Genomic DNA, 22,349 nt, shown 5'->3' on the forward strand with positions numbered 1-22,349 from the left:
CAGTAAACCTAGTGGGACAAACTTGTTGTCTAAGGAAAAAATGTGAGTTAATGCAATGTTAATGCTTTAGTTGAACAAGTGGCAGTAAATGCACATGTCAAGGGTATGCCCAGTTTGATGTGGGTGCCTTGTTACAACCACATCAGGTTAACAAATCCTCAAACCACATGCCAAAACCACATGCCAAGACATGAACGAGTTTTCCCAAGATTCATCATCTCAAATTCGGACTTCGGTTGTGAGTAAGCTTTCTCAAGCTCTTTCAGAATCTTAGTGAGATTTATGTTCACAATTTACTTCTCACGTGACTACAAGTAAGCCTCCAATCTCTCCAATTCAAACGCACCACTACCCGCTGTCTCTCAAACACAAAATAACTAATTTTGCAAATGGCATACGAGCCTGTAATTGTCTACGTTGACTACTACTTCGAGCCTGAGACTGCCTTTATTTGCTACAACGAGGTAGTGCATGCTTGTATTGACTACACGAAGCTTGAAACTGCTTTTATTGGCTACAAAGAGTGGTGCCTACCAGCTTGGACAATCTCCAAATGCAAAGGGCTAAAGCTTAAAATTTAGCCTGCATTTTTAACTATTCATCTACACGAATAGATTAAGATGGGGGGCGCCTGAGATAATCTTCAGGTGTTCGTAAAATCTCCCGTATATATAGATACATGTATGTATGTATGTATGTATGTATGTATGTATGTATGTATGTATGTATATCGTAGTTCTATATCTACAACTACAAGGTATTCATTTGCAATTTACGACGGAAAAACAAAAAGCAGAAATAACAAAAATCCACCCCATTTACTTGACGCATTTAGGGAAATGAACTAGGACCAATACCCTCTCATTTTTCCCCATTCCTTTTTTCATTATTTTCCTTCATATCCAATCCAAACACAAACAAGAGTCGAACACTGCATATCCCAATAAGTCACTGTACCTTGACGAGACTCGCAGGATGATATTGAGAAGCAAGAATAATCCTACGATCAGTCATGCTTGCACGGTTTTATGCCAGCTTAGGACGCTTATTTTCTGACTAGGGAAATGGCTTGACTCACTCGACTTTATGCATACTAGACTGGAATCAATCTTCCATCTGGGGCAATATACGACTTGTCATCTATTTAACCATCATACATCCATAATCTGCACTCACCCTCGTGTTAGTGTGTAGGTAATGTCCGTGTATCTTCATCCATGTGTCCCCAAACTCAGCGAAGTTCATAGACAGAGCAGAGCAACGAGAATTATCGCACCGCTGAACCAGATTACTGCAAGTGGCATAAAAAGTCATCGAAGCCATGTCTGTCTCATGATCTGCAAGCTCACAGTACAAAAATTAGGCGATTGGATACTCGAAATATTCAATAGGTAGAGGATTATATAAGATGGTATCAAGACATGAAAAATTGCAATCTGTCATTAGCTCAGGAATTATGTTATCATTTACTAGCATCCTTGAAAGATGGTAATGAGACTCACCAATTTATTGTCTTTGCTCCAATATTTTATCAACTACCGGAAATGTGGGAACTATATCCACGGGGACCTATGCAAATACGAACACGTTAGTAACTACACGACACGTTGCCATATGATGCACAGAATCTTAGGGCATCTTTTTGGATTACAGATTTCAATTTAAATTTTCCATTATACGGGATTTTCCTAATAGTAAAAAGAAAAGTAGGGAGCCAAAAACAAACTACATAATGCAAATCCCTGAATTTTTATCAAAGCGAAAATGCAGCTTAATAAATACGAAATGTCAACTTGATCAATGAAAACTGGGAATGTCTTCTAGAGATTTCTGTCTACTGCACGCAATTTGCAAATATCAGCTTAATAATATGCATACAAGTGCCTGAACTCTTCATATTTGATCAATTTTATCGAAATATATTTTTGTACCTGAATTTTCTCTAATTTTTGCAAAGCAACTTTTAATGGGTCTGTCAGTATGCCGTGTTTCTGAAGCAGTACATTTGCAGCCTCTTTGTCACCTTTTGCTTGTATGGTGAGTATCGCCCGACTCAGGGTCTCAACTGCACCTTCAACCTTTTACCAAAACAAAGGAGTAGTTATATATATAGCCTTGATGCGTCACCTTGGGGGCAAAAGGAGGAAATTTGGAAATTGAGAAGTAATACCTTGGTAAAGTCAACAGAAAATGTTTCATCAGGATTCAAAATAAAGGCTCCTTCCACATACAACCAGTTAAATTGCAAAGCTTGTCCTTTTCTGCAATTATAAAGTATAAGATACTTTGGAGGCCAAACATGCTGGATGGTTACTATAGCAATGCCCGCTGACAAGTGAAAAAGTGGACTAGAGAAAGATGAATTACTAGCTTACCCATGAGCTTCTTCAAGACCAAACCGTACTGAGCGGAAGCATCCAGCAAGAAAACAAACATACATAGACTTCAATAAACTCTTTGGGAGTAAGTCCTGGAACCAGCAAGAAAAGAGACATGGAACTTCATTTAGTATAAGCACTAGAACACTGCTTGTATGCCACTACTATATGAATACCAGTGTCAATAACACAACTTACAAGAAACAAAATTTCATTAATAATTATTAAAAGAAGGGTAAAAAATACTCGATCGATCAACAAGAGGTCCAGCATCATCTCGATGATAACATAATTAAAACAAACGAAAGATGCAAATGTGTAAACAAAAAAAAAAAAGGTGTAAACCAAACTATCCCACTAATGAGATAAAGTGAAGGAAAGCATTCTCAACCAAATAAATAGCCACTCACCTTGTCAATTAGGAACTTCAATGCCCAAAGGCCAACTATATCAGCTTTTGCTTCTTCCAGAACTGAGTGGAGTTCTTGCAGTTCCTTTGTTAAGAGATGAAAGGGACACATGGAAAATCAGATTTGACATTAAGAAAACAGTGCACACTTGATGCACTTAACCTTAAAAAAATTCCTTCTTTTTTATTGCTTTTTCTTAAACTGTTTAAAATGACATTAGAGGTATACCAAGAAGCACAAGAACTTCGAATATAATCTTCAATAAGACTGGCTGTAAAATATAGATGTTTTAAGCAAACTAAAATTAGGCAACCAAATAGGATTTTGCAAGGAAACAAGTTTCAAAGATGCTGAAAGCCAGATACCTGTTCTGGTTATCAACTGGACTTCAACAAAGTGTTGCAGTAATCTCAAATATGTTTAGGTTCTATCTGTAGTAAGATAGAGCTATGAAATCAACCTCAAATTTCAATGTTCATTGACCAGCAACAATTACTATCAAATTGACGATCAAAGTTTATTAAACTTTCTGTTCTGCTAGATATCTTGAACCTTATTTTGAAGAATTGTTTAGTTTACTATTAGCAGCGATGCAATTCACAAAGGTTGTCAAACTAATATATAGTGAACAAGTAAATTAGATAACTTATACTGATGTCACTGACCAATCTCACTGTTGACTTTCTACCATCTGGAAGTGTTATGCTATGAGGTCCAATCCCATGGCAGCACTCATGGCAAATTGTGTGAGTGAAGAAAGATTCAAAATCTACAAGTTCCTGTTGTTCCTTTGTAATACAAACGTCAGCTATAGGCTGAAGAATGTGCTTGAACCTGATTTAGCATAGGTAGTTCTGACATTATGAACGGATCAAAATTTGGAAAAGCAATAATGGATGTTAATCTGAGGGAAGGAGAGTTTTACCTAGCCTCTGAGATATTCTTGAGCATGACCATTGATGTTCCTCGATCTTTTACTATACGCTCGTCATTTGGTAGATTAAATGCAGCAGTTTGAGGACCCTTGACATCCTAAGGTAAAACTTGGAAGTTGTCAATGTCACTTCATCAACCAGATCAATTTGCAATATATTGTTAAACATAGGTCAAGAAGACTCTGACCCCCATGGACTGACTTTATAACTAAGAAGAAAACTATTTTAGTAAACCCAATCCACTACTAACTTGTGATTGGTATGTCAAACTCAAACCTAAATATGAGAAGTATACATTTTCATTTTCTACCCTCCAAACACTATTTTCTTCAACAGTAGAGGGTTAGAAGCAGGGAAAACTATAATCCCGGTCATTGTGCCTGTGATGAAAAAATTGCATGTTGCCATAAAATAGAACATCTTGAAAGATTCTCCAGAGTTCCAAAACTTACTCCTGCATTATAAATAAGATCGATGACTCGAATAGGAGCAGATATCACATCTCTAGACTTGTAGACATTATCCAGTGGCAGATTTTGTTCCAAAACCTTATAAAAATAAGGTAACAGATAATTAGAAGGAATAACAAAGTTGTCAGGATCATTTATTTATTTGGTAAGATATTGCATCTCTGGTAGAAAACGTTTGTACAACAGTACCTGCAAATTGTCACCAAAAAGTTTTACTTGAGCAGTTGCTTTGTCATCTCGAACTCCAATAAATGCTTCAAAAGTAGCCTGAAATAAAAGGTGGTTCAATAACATCTAAAGGCAGAAAATTTACTACCATGCTAAATCACTTAAATTCCCAAATAGGTTCTTTTAGAAAATAAATGTCCATGACTCCATATGCAAGAGAATGAAAATTATAAAAACTTTAAGAAACAGAAGAAATTTAAATCAATACAATTGTATTTGCATTATATCCATTTGATCACATTTCAAAATACAAAGTGATAAATGCAGAAGCTCAAAACACAAGGGTGGTCCATATAAAAAACACCTTGTATCCAAAAAGAGCATCTTCATATGTTTCATATGGCCCAATAGTAACATCCAGCTTAGAGTCCTACAACAGAAGAGTAGATAAAAACAAAGGCTGGTTCAACAGTTTATGCTCTGAAGAATTTACAGACAATAAGCAAATAACAAGAGGAAAACAAGAAAGCTTCCATTCTTTCACTGTCTCATCTGCTTGAGACTATAGTACAGGTTGTTGCGAGAAACATGGTTGAGTTTGGTAACTTCAGTCTTGTGTTTCACTATTTAGCGAGAAACATTGTGCTTTTGGTGGTGGGAAAAAGCTACAGTTCTGTAAAGTTGTAGTCTGTTGGCAATTTTTTGGGTAATTTAAGTGGGAAAGAATGGTTGAACATTTGAATGCAAGTGTGGGGTGGAAATGTATTTCTAGTGGATAGAGCCAACATTTTCTGTTAGTACCTCCAGTGGACAGCTGGTTTCGCATAATATATTGCCGTTTACATTATATTAAAAAAGAAAATTGTGGTCATTGCTGAAAAAAAATAATTGTCAACAGGCAATAAAATAGGGAATTCCATTTCATATGAAGTAACACCACTTACATCCAGGCAATGCAACTTCAGAAAACTAGATATTGTTGTTAAATTACATTGAAATCAATACATGACGGTCCTATTTAAGCTAAAACCAATAATAAGACCATATTATGTTAAAGAATTAAGCTGATTGATAGCAACTTCGACATTAATAAACTAGCGGATGAAAATAATTGTTTATAGGAATGAACAACTAAGAACCAACACCATATAACTGAAATACCGAGCAGATTCATGATTGTAAATGGTATATTAAATACTCTACTAACCAACTCCATCCAAGCTATATCCGAGTCATAGTAGTCATTTGAAAGGAAAGCATCGGCCTTGCTGTGAAAAAATCTCTTCAAACTTCATAGAGAACAAAAGATTAAGTTAACGTTTGTACAAAGATAATATTTAGCATAACCACTGTCAACTTTTGTAGTTGTAATTTTTTTCTAACATCAGTAATTACCACACTCTCACTCTAATTTAACATTAAGAACTTTTGGATGATGAGTTAATGAGTTTAAATAATGAGGTTTCACCGATAAAAAAAAAAAAAAGAAGAAGAAGAAAGAACTGTGCTTTACAATGTACAACGACATATACAAATGACAGATCCCTTTAAGGCATTTGTCCCTTGGTATTTCATTGTGATATACCGCTGGATACTAGTAATAAAAGAAGCCACACGTACAAAAATATTAAGGGATAGCTGACATCAAGGGACATAAAAAAGCCACATATCACATAAAATACCAAGGAAGTTTTACTGGACTCTTGTATGACTTATTTATATTTGTTACATTGTAAAGCTTGAAATCTCGGTATTTAAACCCACACTAGCTTAGAAATTGCATAAACAATCCTTACCCTCAGAATCAGTAATGAAACAGCTTAAGAAAAGAAAGTCTTCAATCTCATACCTAGGGGAACTGGCCAAGTCACCAGCTTTATGCACTAAGTCAGCTGCTTGTGTGAGGAAAGCATTATACTCTTGGGAGAAGGGAACACTATATAGATCGTGAGTGGATGTCACTGAATGTTTTATGCTTCCATCCGTACTTCCATACAAGGAAGAATCCAGGCTTGATTCGCTCTGTCTTTTAATAACTGTGAAAAAGCTTGTTGCAGCTTGTTTTTGGTCCTCTGTTAGACTTTTCTTCCACAATTCAAATTCCTAAACCAAAAGAAACTCTTTTGTCTTCACAAATGCAAAAAAATCTTTCCTAAAATACAATGAGCTCCTGTTATATACCACTTTGTCCATGTCGGGTGGATAGAAGTTTGCACCAGGAGGTTTCAGCACAGGAAATGCAACTTTGTATTCAAGTCCCTTCCACCCAGTAACCGGTCTTGTTGCTTCAGGAAGCAACTTTATAGCCGAATCTGCAGTTGTCAAAAATGCCTCATTTTCATCAAGGGATGACCTGTTGATAGAAAATGAAAATATTTGTATTTTCATTGATTTAAGGGAAACAGAGATTTTACAGAAAGGGAAAAGCAAATTAAAAAGAGGATGAACAAGATGATTATCCGTACAAAACAAACAAAACTAGCAAGCAACCAACACTCAGTGCACAACTTGGGTCCAGACAAGATGAACCACATCACACTAAAGTGGAAATGTCACATTTAGTTTTAACAGGAAAGCCACATTCAGAACAAAACGAAAGTAAAGCAACCCAATTTTTCACATAACCAGAAAATTTAAATGCCATGCAGAATATTGCCACTGAATCAATTTTACCACAGCTAAAGGCGCATTTGTGGACGTTTACTCAAGTAGAATCTTCCAAAATTACACGAGCATACCCACGCAAAGACACACACAACATGGTATATATGCACGTAAAAATGTCATGTGCATACAGCTGAAAGAGCACTGAGTTAAAAAAATACATACCATGGACTCTTATCAATTACATAGTACATCCATTTCAACTTGTCCAACTGTGATGCATCCGCATGCTCCTTCAACCATTCCCTTAGAACTGGGTTACTGTACCAAACCTAAATGTAAAAATAGAAAAATGGAATGGAAAAAAATCAGAGATGGTCACTGCAAGATTGATTAAGGATTGAAAAAAAAAAGAAGGAAAAGAAAAAAGGTGCATGACAAACTAGCTGCAACACATGGAAATTAGAATTTGTATAGCTTCCCAACTGGCTCATTTAGTGCATTTTTACTTTCATATGAAAATAGCTAATTATTGTGCAAAATATATTCCAAAATGAGTACGCAGATGCACACTACTGTTGATAGTCAGATGTACCATGCAGCAGCATCACCAGATCATGGTTTTCATGCATATCAACGATCATTATGCATCAGAGATTCAGAATAGCCTAACAGCACAAATACATAGGTCGGAATGGCTGCATAATTATCTAACAATGCATGTATTTCTGTATGAGCCTATACAACCTGAAGGTAAAAGATTTGATCTACAATTGCTGCAGCCATAATTAGAAACACCAGAGCCTCCCTGTCTGCCTCTGTAAGACCTGTTAACTGAAACAATGAAACAAAATATGCTGAACTTAACTTCAAGGACCCAACCAACTAAAAGAAAAAAGGAAGGACACCAGCTAACCACAAAATATGGGAAAGGGAGGAGGAACTTCAACATCAAAAGTGTCTAATATCCTATATTCTAGACATGAAGTTCAAATAGAAATACGACAAAACAAATTGCACCATCTGCTTAAAAATATGTAATAATATTGTTCAGTGTTCACCTTTCAGACAAGAAAGCTTATTGCACTTTTAATCAACTTTGAACTTGGTTTGCATAGTTTGCATGTACTGGTTGTACAAGTTACAGAAAATGGAAAGAATGGTACTCAGCCTATGAAATGCTCACCAAGGAAGCATTAAATTGTATCCCCAGAATATTGGATGGGCTAACAAACACAACAACCACAAGGTTCATAAAGAGCTCAATGCCTTTGAAAGCCCTTGCATACCTTTTCTACCATATGCACACCAAATAATACCTATAGAATTCACATGTCACATTACCCATACACGGTGCAACAAAAACGCCCAAAGCAGATTTTGGCCGAAGCAAATTAATCCCGATCACTAAAACTAAAGAAGGCAACTTAGGATGAAGCAAAAACTTAATGAACATTCTGCCTTTCCAACTTCAGACAAAAACTTATAATCGTTGTACCATGACTGAATAGTCTAAATCAAAATAAGTTGAGAAGAAAAAGGATTAAACTAAAGAAATAATTTACTAAAATTATAACAGATGTAAGAACTGATTAAAGGGCGCTAACCTCGGCACTGAGGGAAACAGGAGCATAACGTTTGAGTTGCTTTTGTAGTGATAAATTTCGATCTATGGTGTTCCCCTTGTACCTTTATCAAATTTAATATGAAATAACAGGCATAAGAAAGTAGTGAATATCCAAGAAATTTGACCTGATAAGAATATATGGCGTATGTCTTTCTGTCTTCACAATTATAAACATATTGATCTACTATTAAGGTTTTTCCTGCCAACCAAAGCATAGAATAAAATTGTGTTGCCATGGCGGCACAAGAACATTCATTTATGAAGCTGGTGAGGAACAATAAAAAGAAAAAAATTAATATAAATTCTCCTTTTTGTCAAAGAAAAAGTTAGATCTTGACTTTCAAATTTTGAAAGTATAAAAACACAATAAAAGTTTTACGAAAGAAAATTTATTGGAGATGCAACTAATCCAGCCTACATGTATCAAGGACTCACTAATCACAAGTAAATTTGCTCCTTGGCCAGCTTACCTCCGTGCAATTATGTCAAAGAGCTGACCATATTGCCCATTTACATCACAAGGGACGTACTTAGGGTCTTCTTCAGCAAGTAAGCTTCTATAGTCCTCATAAGAAATATATTTAACAGCAGAGACTTCAGTTTCCTGTCATTAAACAGAAAAGCAATATGTTCTTCAGATACACATGAAAATTTCTGTGAATACATATGTACATTGCAACCAATACCAAAATCATCTTCAGTTTACTACTTTTCAACCCTAGTCTTTGAACTATTTCTAGGAATGGTCAATAATTCTTATGGCCATACTTCCTGACTTAAAGAGAATATAACTGACAGATCTTCCCAGAGAAGTCAATGTATTGATAATACATGAATGTAACTTAATACGAAAGCAAAAGCAGAATCCCAAATGATTGGAATTGCAACTTGATATGCATCCCCCTTCTCACCTGAAGAGTAAATGCTTCGAGAGGGATTGGATCCACAGTAGTCACCAAATATACATCATTGAATTCATTGTTAATGAATTTTCCATCATTTGTCACACTGCATTCAAAATGTAATACAATGTAAGTGATCATATTAATATACAATGTCTTCTATTAATCTGATTTCCATATACTTTTGCGACACTTCTACAACCTGTCAAATTTGTTCGCCTTCTTTCATTAATACCTTTTACTTTAACATGTCTTTCTTTAGTTATAAACTTATATATGCATCTAGTGGTCTATGTTGTTTATGCAATACCACCTACGCCTGCTTCATGGATCTAGCCACTCGGTTTACATTTTGTTGTAAACAGATTGATTTTTAAATCTGCTTTCTAGTCACACCAATCATCCATCTTTAAATACCCATTTTTATCCTGCATGGATGCAATGCACTTGTTTTGTCCCGTACAAAACAGTTGGCCTATGGACAGAGATATTCACTGATGCTGGATGGAATGAAACTGGAATCCTATATGAGATACCTTCAACTGCTTAAGACCTCCACAACAACTCCAACAACTTCACAAGTATAACACCTCACCTTCCAGAACTAACTCTTGATTACAATAACAATGAAGATGGCTAGCAATATTTTCAAGAAAAACTAGTTTATAATAAAATATGTTAGATAAAGAAATATCCAACACAGAATAAAGGAATTGACCTACTAACCACTCTTGAAGAAAAACGAATAGCATTTCAAATGCATCCTTTGGAAGTACTATACCCAGCTCTTCTTGAAGCTCCCTCCTGAAACATAACATTATTATGTTATAGCGACCACAGTTCAGAATGCACTAAGTTGTCACAACAAAAAGAAAAATCAACAAATAGGCATGACTGTCTCGTACAAAGGTGGAGGTGGCACAGTAACTCGCTGAAATAAGGAAGAAAATATTTCAATTCAGAAATAGGTACTTTATGAAATCGGCAGTTCTGTATAAACCCCTAAAGGCGCTTGATTAAACAAGGGAAGACCTTTTGGGGGGGGGGGGGGGGGGGGGGGGGGGGGGGGTGGGTGCTCAAATGACATTTTAACTAAATTGGTTATCATCTCATCTGTACATGCCTTTTAAAATGCAAATATATTATCAAACAAAAGTTCATAAAGTGCGATGGATCTAAGTACAAACTATATATCTGTTACAAATAGGGGCAATGAAACTAGCTACCGAGCTGTTATAAGTGACGAATCACCAGCGGATATGTGTCCAGCACTTGAGATATCCCACAATCCGGCCCATGAATCTTTGCAGTCGGCACGCCGTTGGATAAGCAGTTCTTGTGTACTCTCAGCAAAAATCCACACATGAACAGCTCGATGGTAATCCCCGTCTCGATGAACATCTCCCCTACATGGGCATGAATAACATTCATTATACCACAACATACACAGTTGAATCTAAAGATTCAGAACTAATGGGTTATCAGCACAAAATTCTTAAAAATCAGAAACAGAACATTTACATACATATATATATTTAAAAAAGGGAAAAATAGTGTTTGAATTTATCAAAACTAATCAACTGATTTGCTAAATTTACTTGATAATAGTAATTGATTGACTTAGTTTGCTTAACCCATATCATTTCCTTTTCTTCATACAATATATTCTGTTTGTTTCCCAGAAATTACAAGAAAATAATGAACACTATAAATAAAATAAAATATCTTTGCTTGATTATGCTTGGTTTGGGTTTGGGTTAGGGTTAGGAGCTTGCCTGGGCTTGGAAATGCCGGTCTTCTGACCGGTTTTGGTGAGGACGTCAAAGTACTCTTCTTGTGTAGTAGGAGGAGCATCACCTTCCGCCACCGGCATTGCTACTGTCAGTCAGTCCGATTAACCCCCACCCCACGAGCCACGAGAGTTTATTTGATTCTGATTTCTCAGTTGATTTGTCTCCACCCACACTCTCTTTGTCCGCAACAAGGCCGAGTATGCGTGCGTTGACAGCAATGGAAGCAACGGTCCTGAGTTAATTAAGTTGTGCACGTACTACGGTTTAATGGAATAAATTGGTTAACCAGACAAGTGCCCCAGTGGAAGGGATAAATTCCAGTCCCTTATTCTACAAAGTATGTTTTTAGTTCGATTTATAAAGCTGGTAGTTAGAAGAGACTAAAATACTTGTGCGAGTATTCGTGGCTCTCGGAAAAGTGGACTGCTATGACGAAGTTACCAACTGCTTTTTATTAATAAAATAAAAACAAAGAATAAATTGATTATCAACTCGGTATTCACTTGTTTCGAATTTGAGATATTTCACTTGTAATTTATAATTAAGAAGAAATACCACTAGGTTGTATATGACCCGTATATTACTAAGTGGCAACATAAATTCATTAAAAAATACCAATGTCTTTCCCTACTGAAAGATTCAAAGTTGTTCTTCTAGGAGTACTCGTGTGTTATTCAACTCTTAAAATGGAAAGGAAATTGTCATGTTTAATGTATTTAAAGATTTATTTTTAAGAAAAAAAATATAGAAATCTAATTTGGATAGAGCAACTTCAAATCTTACATTATGAAGGAAATTGATACTTTTTTTTTTTCTAAAACAAATAATTTAGGGACTTTACTTTTATTCAGGTAATGATTCAGAAATGAAATTGCCAGATACATCAATTTATTTTTTGGCCAATAATAATACATCATTTGGATACAGTCCTAGAGCGTATGTCTTCATAGTCAAACCAAAAGATCAATTCTATAAGTTTCATTCATTTTGGAGATTATTCAATGGAGAATTTTATTCAGACTTATTTATCATCTTTATACACTTAACTTATTATTATTTTTCTTAAAATTCTAAATATGCCCAATAATTCTTTCTTTACACCCAAATTGAAAAAGAAAAAAAATAAAATCCAGCACAAGAAACCTCTGGCCACCCATCTCTTCAAATCCCACCACCCTCAATTTCTACCCTCCCTTGCCACCGCCTTCCTTACCACCCACAATGAAAACCCTAAAGATCTCAACCATCACTACGCTTCTTCCAATCTTTCACGCAATCCTTCTAACAGTCCGAATTCTCTGAAGTAGCTAACCATTTGAATCTAACGCTGTAGTAGAAGTAGGATTGGAAGTTGAAAATTGTTAAGTTCAAAACTTCAAATCATGTGGCAACAATGGCAAAGCTACTAAGAGGCAGAGAGGGGCGGCCGACCCTCCTCTCACCGGAAAACAAGGCCAAAAGTATTGATTTGCTATGTTGTCGCCCCTCTGGTCGATCGGAAAACCTGCAATTCCGTGAGGAGTCCATGCTGTTGTGTAGCGCAGGTTGCGTACATGCTCTTTTTTTTTCTTTCAAAATAGTCAGGCCAAAGAAAGGAGGAATGGAAGCTGCATTCTGCAGCTTTTGAAATGGTGCTTCTGGTTCGGTTCCAACAAAGAAGAAGAGAGAGGAAGAAGAAAGACTTTATCTCTCCCATCCTACCACGTGCCCCTTCAAATCACCCAATTTGTTTTATTTTTTTATAACTATTGTATGTGCACCACCTAGCTGCTAGTTAGGTGTGGTGAATTATTTTGAGATTTGTTTTGATTTTTAATTGTTAATTTGCTCACTTTTCTAAGGTTTTTAACCCATACACTGTTATAGTTCTTAAAATTTACTATAAATTCACACAAACTTTAAAAAATATTTTTTAAAGTACTACAAACTCATAATCATTCCAATTTTTATTTCTTACCATCAAATTCAACAAAATAATAAAGAAAATATATCAAATATTTTTATACATTATGTTTTATAATCAATATTTTTAGATACTATATACTATATAATAAATAGACATTTATTCATAAAATATTATAATAAATTTATTTAAATGTCTAGCCGCCAAAATCCTTGCCTAAGCGTTAGGCCATGTCTGCTGCCCAACTAGCGCTTAGCGTCCTTTAGAACTTTGCTCATTATATAGTTATGTAATGGAACTTTACAACAAGAAACAATGCTTAAATCCTCCTTCAAATCTTTCGGGCAGCCCAAGTCCTTGTTTGAATATTTCGGTTAGTCCAAATCATTCTTCGAATATTCTAGGTAGTCTACATAATTTTTTTGCAAACGTTGGACTTATACCTCAAATGGGTGTCCCCATTTTATTGGAACCTTTTACCCTTTTAAATTTCACCCCTTCCCCCGACAATTCATGGCTTCGTCATTGTGTGGTAATCCTAAAACAGAATAAACATTACAACTAATTCGCAATATACAAAATTATAGTCATCGATCATTGAACACGATATGATAAGAAAAAGGATTAATCAACTAATCCCAATAAAACCCAAAAATAGTTTGCGTTCATAGCTGGATTTAGTTTGCATTGGAAAAGAGAGTTCATACACTTTAGGTGGAGTTTTTCACTGATAGTTTGGTTCCAATGATTATGCATTTGCCCGCAAGGTATTAGGTATCGATACCAACGTAAGCAAGGGTCTACGCTGAAGCAGTTCTTGCATTTTGCATGGAAGCACTTAATGAGTTCTGACAATCCAAGTATACACTGTTGTGGACACACTACTAGTTTCAAGTCCCTCAACATTCTTCACTTGCGACAAGTTAAGTGAGTGATGAAATTCTCGAGTACCTTTTGTCTAACTATCTAGTTCTTGAACGACAAGTTAGAGTGAGTGATGGCTGAGATCTTTAGGGTTTTAATTATGGGTGGTAGAGGAGGTGGAGGTGGGGTCGGGGAAGAGTAGAAATTGGGGGTGGTTGGGGTATGGAGAGATAGGATGGGTAGAATTTTCTAGTGCTAAACTTTATATATATATATATATATATATTATTTTTTTTTGTTCTTTTTTATTTTCGGTGTAGAAAGAGAATTGTTGAACACATTCGAAATTTCAAGATAAAAATGATAAATTGAATGTAGAAAGAGGATAAATGGGTCTGAATAAAATTTCTCTTATTCATTCAACTATGATAAAAAGTGATGAACCAATTTCTTTGATTTTTATGAACCAATTTCTAGAATTGTTCTTTAGATGGGAAAGGCCATTTTCACCACATATTTTGGCCCCTGCGGGGTAGTAGGTCTATTAATAGCGGGGAAGGGAACGGGTTTGGGAATGTTTTCGGTTATTGTGTTCGAAGTGAGGTGGAGATGGTGTTTTGTGGACTTGAATGAAGCACTTTTTGATAATTGAAGCTGGAAAAAAGAGTTGAGCATTGGAACAAGTGTATAACAAGAATTCTTGGAATTTCTTGGGGATTTATGATTGGTGCTGAGCTAACTATAGTGCAAAGTCGTATCTTTTTGGTTAATAAGATCCAAAAGGCTTATAGATCCCAGGGGGTGCAAATCCATAATAGCATATAGAAAATATTGTACGTCAAATAACATCAAAAGTGTTGGTTTCAGAAGATGGAATGTCTAATGTTTTTTCACCCGGAGAACTAATTGAATTGCTGCGAGTTGAACAAATGGGACGTGCTTTGGAAGAAGCAATTTGTTACCGAGCCATATTATTAGGAATAACGAAAGCATCTCTAAATACTCAAAGTTTCATATCCGAAGCTAGTTTTCAAGAAACTGCTCGAGTTTTAGCAAAAGCCGTTCTTCGGGGTCGTATCAATTGGTTGAAAGGTTTGAAAGAGAACGTTGTTCTAGGGGGATGATACTTGTTGGTACCAGATTCAAAGGATTAGTGCACCGTTCAAGGCAACATAACAACATTCCTTTGGAAACCAAAAAGAAGAATTTATTCGAGGGAGAAATGAGAGATATTTTGTTCCACCACTGAGAATTATTTTATTTTTGCATTTAAAAGAATTTACATGATACATCAGAACAATCATTTTTAGGATTCCTAAGAGTGAATTTATCCTTTATGGGATTTAACGATTTGAAAGAGAGAATTCATCCTTTTACGGTCATTTGATTTGGTAATAGTAATAAAGATACTAATGAATGGAAAGAAATGAACGGTTTGGGTCTGTATCAACGACCAATTTCCGTTAGAATAGAAGGTTCCATGGGAACAATTATTTATTTCTATTTTTAGGGTACTTCATCTCATTTTTTTTAAGAAAAAAAAAAAGAGAAGAAAAGAAGTGTGGGGAGAAATGACAAGAGGATATTGGAACATCAATTTGGAAGAGATGATGGAAGCAGGAGTTCATTTTGGTCATGGTACTCGGAAATGGAATCCTAGAATGGCACCTTATATCTCTGCAAAGCGTAAAGGCATTCATATTATAAATCCTACTAGAATTGCTCGATTTTTATCAGAAGCTTGTGATTTAGTTTTTGATGCAGCAAGTAGGAATTGTTGGTACCAAAAATAAAGCAGCTGATTCAGTAGCACGGGTTGCAATAAAGGCTCGATGTCATTATGTTAATAAAAAATGGCTCGGTGGTATGTTAACGAATTGGTATACTACAGAAACGAGACTTCATAAGTTCAGGGACTTGAGAACAGAACAAAAGACAGGAAGACACAACTGTCTTCCAAAAAGGGATGCAACTGTGTTGAAGAGACAATTATTTCACTTGCAAGCATATGTCGGCGGAATTAAACATATGACGGGGTTACCCAATATTGTAATAATCGTTGATCAGCAGGAAGAATATACGACTCTTCGAGAATGTATCACTTTGGGAATTCCAACGATTTGTGTAATCGATACAGATTGTGACCCAGATCTCGCATATATTTCGATTCCAGCGAACGATGACGCTATAGCTTCATGCTTTCTTTCCTTTGAATGAAAATTAGATTAGAGCCTTAGAGTCTTAATTTAATATTTAATAAGAGTATTAATTTAATAAAACTTAATAATTTTTTTTATGTGTGGTGATCAAGTAGTAGTTATTTAATTTATAGGAATCAAAGTCAAAATCCGAAGAATGGATTTTCACTTTGGTAACATACGATTGAATTGTAGAAAGAACCATCCGGATTGTTTTTTTATCGATATTCCTGGTTACTAATACTAACTAGGAAATCTCCATTAAACAAAAGAGTGAATTCTTTCGCTTTCTTCCGTGGAATTAGTTAACAAGGTCTTGCATCTTTTTATATCTCCCGAAAATAATCCCCCACTAAGAATCCTTTTTGTTGGATCGTATTATAATGAATTCTTTGAGAGTTTTTAGGAAATACTCTAAAATTTTATTAAATTATGAAATTTATAAGACAAGAAAAGATAATAACTACTAATATGAATAGTACAAGGGTGGATTATCGTGTATATATATTTCATGTAGAAACATGTAGAAAGATGAATCGGTCCATTTGTTTATATATTTATTGTATTTTATTAATTGATATATATTTCTTAAAACATATACTTATTGACTCCCTATCCCTATTAAGTATATATATACTCACTTAGGTATACTTAGTATAATATAACAATTATATATGAATTATAAGATATCTTTATAACAATATAAGAATAAGGTTCAAATATAAAACAAAAAAAATATAACAATGAATAACAGGTACAAATATTAAATCGAGGTACCCATTCTATGATAACTCTCAACATTCTCCCCTCCATTTTTGTGCCTTTCATGGGCTTAGTATTTCCGGCAATTGCAATGGCTTCTTTATCTCTTTAAGTTAAAAAAAAAAAAACTTTTTAGATACAACAAGGACAAATCTTATATATATATATATATATTTTTTTTTTTTTCAAGACTTATTTAGATCATAACACGGATATCTATTTAGTAAAATATGGTATAATATGCGGCTTCCTTTGGGCATAAGCTCTTATGTATGTGTAAGATCCCACATCACCTAGGGGTGAGGATTCTGTAAGCCTTATATGTATATTCCCATCTCTAGCTAGTACGAGGCCTTTTAGGAGCTTAGTGGCTTCGAATTTCGTAGGAACTCTGAAGTTAAGCAAGTTCGAGCGAGAGCAATCCCAGGATGGGCGACCCACTGGGAAGTTCTCATGTGTGTTCCCAGAAACAAAATCGTGAGGGCGTGGTTGGGGCCCAAAGTGGACAATATCGTGCTACGGTGGAGTCGAGCCCAGGATGTGGTGGGGGCCCGGGCCGAGATGTTATAATTTGGTATCAGAGCCAATCCCTGGCTAGAAGTGTGCCGACGAGGACGTCGGGCCCCTAAGGGGGATGAATTGTAAGATCCCACATCACCCAGTGGTGAGGATCATGTTAGCGTTATATGTATTTTCCCATCTCTACCTAGTACGAGGCCTTTTAGGAGCTCATTGGCTTCGGGTTTCGTAAGAACTCTGAAGTTAAGCAAGTTCGCACGAGAGCAATCCCATGATGGGTGACCCACCGGGAAGTTCTCGTGTGAGTTCCCAGAAACAAAACTGTGAGGGCCGTGGCACCCAAAGCGGTTTTGTTTTTGGGAACTCACACGAGAACTTCCCAGTGGCTCTCGCGTGAACTCGCTTAATTTCGGAGTTCTTATGAAACCCGAAGCCAGTGAGCTTCCAAAATGCCTCGTACTAGGTAGAGATAGGAATATACATATAAGACTTACAAGATCCTCACCCTTGGGCGATGTGGGATCTTACAATCGCGGACAATATCGTGCTACGGTCGAGTCGAGCCTGGGATGTGGTGGGGGCCCGAGCCGGGATGTGACAGTATGTGTAAACATGATAAATGAATTATAACTATTTTCAAATAGATCGGGATCGAGGAGAATTTCTAAAATGTAAAGTCAATATATCTATATGTATTAGGAAATCATATGAAAGTGATATTATTATTTTAGTTTGGATCTAAAAAATTTGATAAATTATCCCTAAGGGTTCACATCATAATAGCGTTGGTTGATGAGAGTTACTATGGGAACAAAAAAAAGTAAATTTTTTTTTTTTTTGTTTTTCTCCCAATTCCAATAAAATGCAACTAGGCCTAGTTAGAGTATGAGTTGGCAATCATAACGTATATGGGTAGAACTTATAGCGGGGTCTCGAAAAACAAGTAATTTCTGTTGGACCTTTATTCTTTTTTTAGGTTCATTAGGGTTTTTATTGGTTGGAACGTCCAGTTATTTTGGTATAAATTTTATATATTTATTTCCTTCTTAGCAAATAATTTTTTTTTTCCACAAGGTATCGTGATGTCTTTCTATGGGATCGCATGTCTTTTTATTAGCTCCTATTTGTGGTGTACAATTTCGTGGAATGTAGGCAGTGGTTATGATTGATTAAATATAAAAGAGGTCATAGTGCGTATTTTTCGTTGGGGATTTCCTGGAAAAAATCGTTGCATATTCCTTTGAGTCTTTATGAAAGACATTCAGTCCATCAGAATAGAAATTAAAGAGGGTATTTATGCTCGTTGTGTCCTTTATATGGAAATAAAAGGACAAGGAGCCATTCCCTTGACTCGTACTGATAAGAATTTTACTCCATGAGAGATTGAGCAAAAAGCTGCTGAATTGACATATTCACTTTACCCTTTATTTTGTCATTTTCGTTAAAACTCAAAGTTTTCAAGCATTTTTTCATTAATTTTCCCTTAATTTTTCTATATAGTCCAGATTTTCAATTCAAGAAAATATTTTTTTTATAATTTTTTGTAATGGGCCGGGGTGAGGAAGCCGTTCCCAACCGGAGAATCCCCGATCTGAAATTTTCGTATATAAAGGCAAGGATGAGGAAACAATACTTAACAGGGATGAGGATGACAATGACATAACTTATGTATAATACTCTTTACAGTCATCCCCATTTTCAAATGATGATAAAGAAAACCAAGCGTAAACTTTTTTTTTTTCCTCCATTTACACACTACCATTTTTTTGTCCCTAAATTCTTGTTTAATTAACTCTTTCAAACTACCCAATTTAAAGAGCTGTTATTAGCGACAAAATGTACAAAAATCACACCCTCCTTATCCACTCTAGAGGAAAGAAAAAATCTACTCTCCCCGCCCTCCATATCATAGGATAAGTACAATTAAACTGGATATGAATGATGTGCATTATCTGGTGGCATTAAAATGTATCGCATATCGGATATAGATTTTTAATTCATATCCAGAATATCTGAAACCAGATTCAAGCCAGCCCACCAAGCATGCTTAATTAAAAAATGTTACAAATCAATCTTTGATAGCATATAGAAGAATAAAAATAAATTATATAGACTAAATTGTAATTACACATTTGAAAATTTAAAAAAAACATACAACCAAAAAAAATTAAAAATCTCAATGAGGGCACGGCAATTAGATCAACGATCCTCAACTTCCAAGCCATACAAAACTCCTTGACAGCAATAAAAGTTTGAGTTGCAGTTTTGTTCCAATAAGCTAGTTTTGAAATACACATCCTTGAGCTTCATAAACGTTTGCAAAGTCAGCAGACTATCGGAGCCAGCCTGGTGACTCTTTCCGGCCACACGATCGACATTGAGTGCACTCGCCACTTTCTCGAGACCTCCATGAAGCCCTTGGCAAAACCTAATCATGTATTTGATGTCATACACTCTTTGTCCAAAGTACAAATCCATCATCCACATGAAACTCGTAATGTCGTGCGGCAACACCTCGTTTAGAATCTTGATCAAGAACCCGAAATCATAAGCACTGTGGAATGTCACCCATGTCAAGTTGGATTCCCTGGAGATCAGACCGGAATTCCTCAACAGAGAAGAGAAGTAGGAAGCGCTAATACCATTTTGCTTGTTCTCCAAGAAATCGATTCCTTGCCTCTTAAGTAACTCGATCGAGTCCTTGTTTTGACAGTCGCGATCGATATCAAAGTCCCTGAAGTTGAACTCCCAAATGTAGCAGGTGTCAGTGCCCAAGTCCGGAAGGTTTCCATGGCGGTCGGAGAGCGTTAGACCTAATTGGATTATCTTGGTGGCGTTCACATTTTCCCTCATGAGGTGGTATTTGGATGCAGGCGTCTGTGCAGGAATTTGGAAAACTGTCCCAGGAAATTCGGTGTCTAGAGAGACGAAAGTGTAGTGACGAATCAAGGCCGTTATCAGATGAAACTCGAATGCTGCGTTGTGCTGCCAAACCCGTCGAATCGCTACGCTCTTCATCTTTTTGGAACTTTTTTTGTCTGTCGTTATGGTCTTCTTTTTGTTCGTTGGTTTGTTCTTGGATGGACGTTGAATTAATGTTATGATCACCGAGACGATGCATGGCTTATATACACACAGAGTAATTAAGTTTCTTTCCAAGAACAACTAGGAAATATATGTTTTATAATATTTCTCGCTAACTGATCATCGACGAAAAGGTTAATTTACTTCAAATATTAGTTCCAGGTGAAAACACGAAACCCAGCTGAAAAGAGAACAAACGACAAGATGCAATAAGGAAAGATATAATTTCCTAATTTCCAATTGTTCCCCAAACAAAAGACAAAAAACATAAAAAAAAATGCCACATCAAAGTCGGTAACTTTGTTTCTCTCTCTCTCTCTCTCTCTTAGGTTTCTCTTTCATTCGGTATCATAATCAAGAAAGACGGACGGTCACAGAGTAACGGCGGAAAATCAGATTCCTTATTGTTCACGAGCTGTGAATCATAGTGGACGTAAATACAATTCATGTTTGTCTTCAAATGAAACCTATAAGTTCTCAAAAAGTAAGGCAGTTTCAAATGGGGCACAAGATGAGGAATGGCTAAATCACAAACAAGCCTGTTGTTCAAATACAACTGTGAGAAATAAAATGGAACTTTGTGATTTGTTCATGGTTAGGGTTCTACATGTAGTTCAGTTTGAGTCCATCAACACTCTGACCAGGGCAAGTGGTTGCCAAAGCTTTGGGGGCAATGTAATCGTGCCAAAATTCCCAAATGAGTCAGCACTAGGGCGAATTGTTTTATGTGAGTGAAATTGATTCTAGCTTCGTGACACTCGTATAAATGTGCATCATAGCATTCTATGAAAATGTTAATCCCAATGAATCTCTTGTAGCTCTTATACCTAGTAGTGTGACATATCACAACTATCGCTAGGGTTGCATCTTGAGACTCGTCATTTTGTACAAATGCAAGTAATCATGAACAAATTTGTGTTCATTCCAATTTAGGGACTTCTTTTGCATAGATTAGGGAAGACTCACATAAAATCTCTCTTAGTTAATGCAAATCAGCTCCAAAATTGTTCCATAAGGAGCACCTATGTTTTCACAAGTAGTGGGTTCTTGCAATTCCATATAAGGTAAATGCAAGTATATTTTCATCACTCTATTGAGAAAATATTTCAACCATGAGTAAACATGGAATTACTTGCACCTTGAACAATCATTTTTCCACGAAGGATCTTATGTCAACCCTATGATGATATAAGAACCAAAATGATGTTTTATGGACATGGCTCGATTTGGACAATCATCCACTTCTCGGATAAACTACGCATTAATGCTTTGTGAATAACGAGCATACACCATTTTATCACAAATACTAATGAGTTTATATATAAACGCCTCAAAACTGGTATTTATAGATAAAAGTGTTTAGGGTTTGAATTGCATGTTTATTCTTCTCTCTAGGAGGTAAATATATAGTTGTACAATATCCCACATAACAAGAAATAAGAATCTCAATTATACAAGGAATAAATTATAGGATTACATTCATAAATTAAATGGTTGACTCACACTGACACTCCCCCTCAAGTTGGTGCATAGATATCTCCTAAGCCCAACTTGTCAAGTGAGTCTTGAAACACCCTTGCTAAAACCGCATGAGTTAACTCATCTGTTAATTGTTCTTCAGACCTCACGTATGGAATATCAATCAATTTGACATCTAACTTCTCTTTGATGAAGTGTCTATCTACCTCCACATGCTTTGTACGATCATGCTGAACAAGATTATTGGTTATTT

The 22,349-nt window shown here is 35.8% G+C and overlaps 2 protein-coding genes across 4 annotated transcripts; both read right to left on the reverse strand.

Annotated features, from left to right (window-relative positions):
• Window positions 1-712: 712 nt before the first annotated feature.
• Window positions 713-11,610, reverse strand: LOC137740243 (nudix hydrolase 3-like). 3 transcript variants are annotated; one of them, XM_068480089.1, is made up of 22 exons: window positions 11,270-11,610; window positions 10,721-10,900; window positions 10,221-10,298; window positions 9,504-9,600; window positions 9,063-9,196; window positions 8,573-8,654; window positions 7,713-7,799; window positions 7,191-7,297; window positions 6,543-6,714; window positions 6,211-6,464; window positions 5,569-5,650; window positions 4,726-4,791; window positions 4,383-4,460; window positions 4,176-4,271; window positions 3,714-3,820; window positions 3,454-3,622; window positions 2,789-2,872; window positions 2,376-2,470; window positions 2,171-2,261; window positions 1,932-2,078; window positions 1,503-1,569; window positions 715-1,337 (listed from the first exon to the last, which is right to left on the reverse strand). In XM_068480089.1, the coding sequence occupies exons 1-21, from the start codon at window positions 11,365-11,367 to the stop codon at window positions 1,507-1,509; spliced, it is 2,367 nt and encodes a 788-aa protein (XP_068336190.1). In that variant the 5' UTR covers window positions 11,368-11,610; the 3' UTR covers window positions 715-1,337; window positions 1,503-1,506. The 3 variants fall into 3 exon arrangements, with proteins under 3 accessions (XP_068336191.1, XP_068336190.1, XP_068336192.1); XM_068480090.1 differs by lacking the exon at window positions 1,503-1,569 and having other exon boundaries at window positions 713-1,337; XM_068480091.1 differs by lacking the exons at window positions 715-1,337; window positions 1,503-1,569; window positions 1,932-2,078; ... (1 more) ...; window positions 2,376-2,470; window positions 2,789-2,872 and adding an exon at window positions 2,944-3,219.
• An 8,122-nt stretch (window positions 11,611-19,732) lies between these two features.
• On the reverse strand, window positions 19,733-20,551 carry LOC137740678 (probable CCR4-associated factor 1 homolog 11). Its single transcript, XM_068480510.1, has one exon. It carries the CDS (start codon window positions 20,549-20,551, stop codon window positions 19,733-19,735), a length of 819 nt encoding a protein of 272 aa, XP_068336611.1.
• Between the last annotated feature and the right edge of the window lie 1,798 nt (window positions 20,552-22,349).

This window comes from Pyrus communis, chromosome 7, assembly GCF_963583255.1.
Source record: "Pyrus communis chromosome 7, drPyrComm1.1, whole genome shotgun sequence".
NCBI classification, from domain to species: Eukaryota; Viridiplantae; Streptophyta; class Magnoliopsida; order Rosales; family Rosaceae; genus Pyrus; species Pyrus communis.

Excerpts from the sequence above, each read along its gene's own strand:
- LOC137740243 (XM_068480089.1), bottom strand. The coding sequence starts at position 11,367 with ATGCCGGTGGCGGAAGGTGATGCTCCTCCTACTACACAAGAAGAGTAC. Across the intron at positions 9,197-9,503 it reads TCGAAGCATTTACTCTTCAG|GAAACTGAAGTCTCTGCTGT; the intron begins GTGAGAAGGGGG and ends GTTTAATGACAG. Across the intron at positions 4,792-5,568 it reads ATATAGCTTGGATGGAGTTG|GACTCTAAGCTGGATGTTAC; the intron begins GTTAGTAGAGTA and ends CTTCTGTTGTAG.
- LOC137740678 (XM_068480510.1), bottom strand. The coding sequence starts at position 20,551 with ATGAAGAGCGTAGCGATTCGACGGGTTTGGCAGCACAACGCAGCATTC.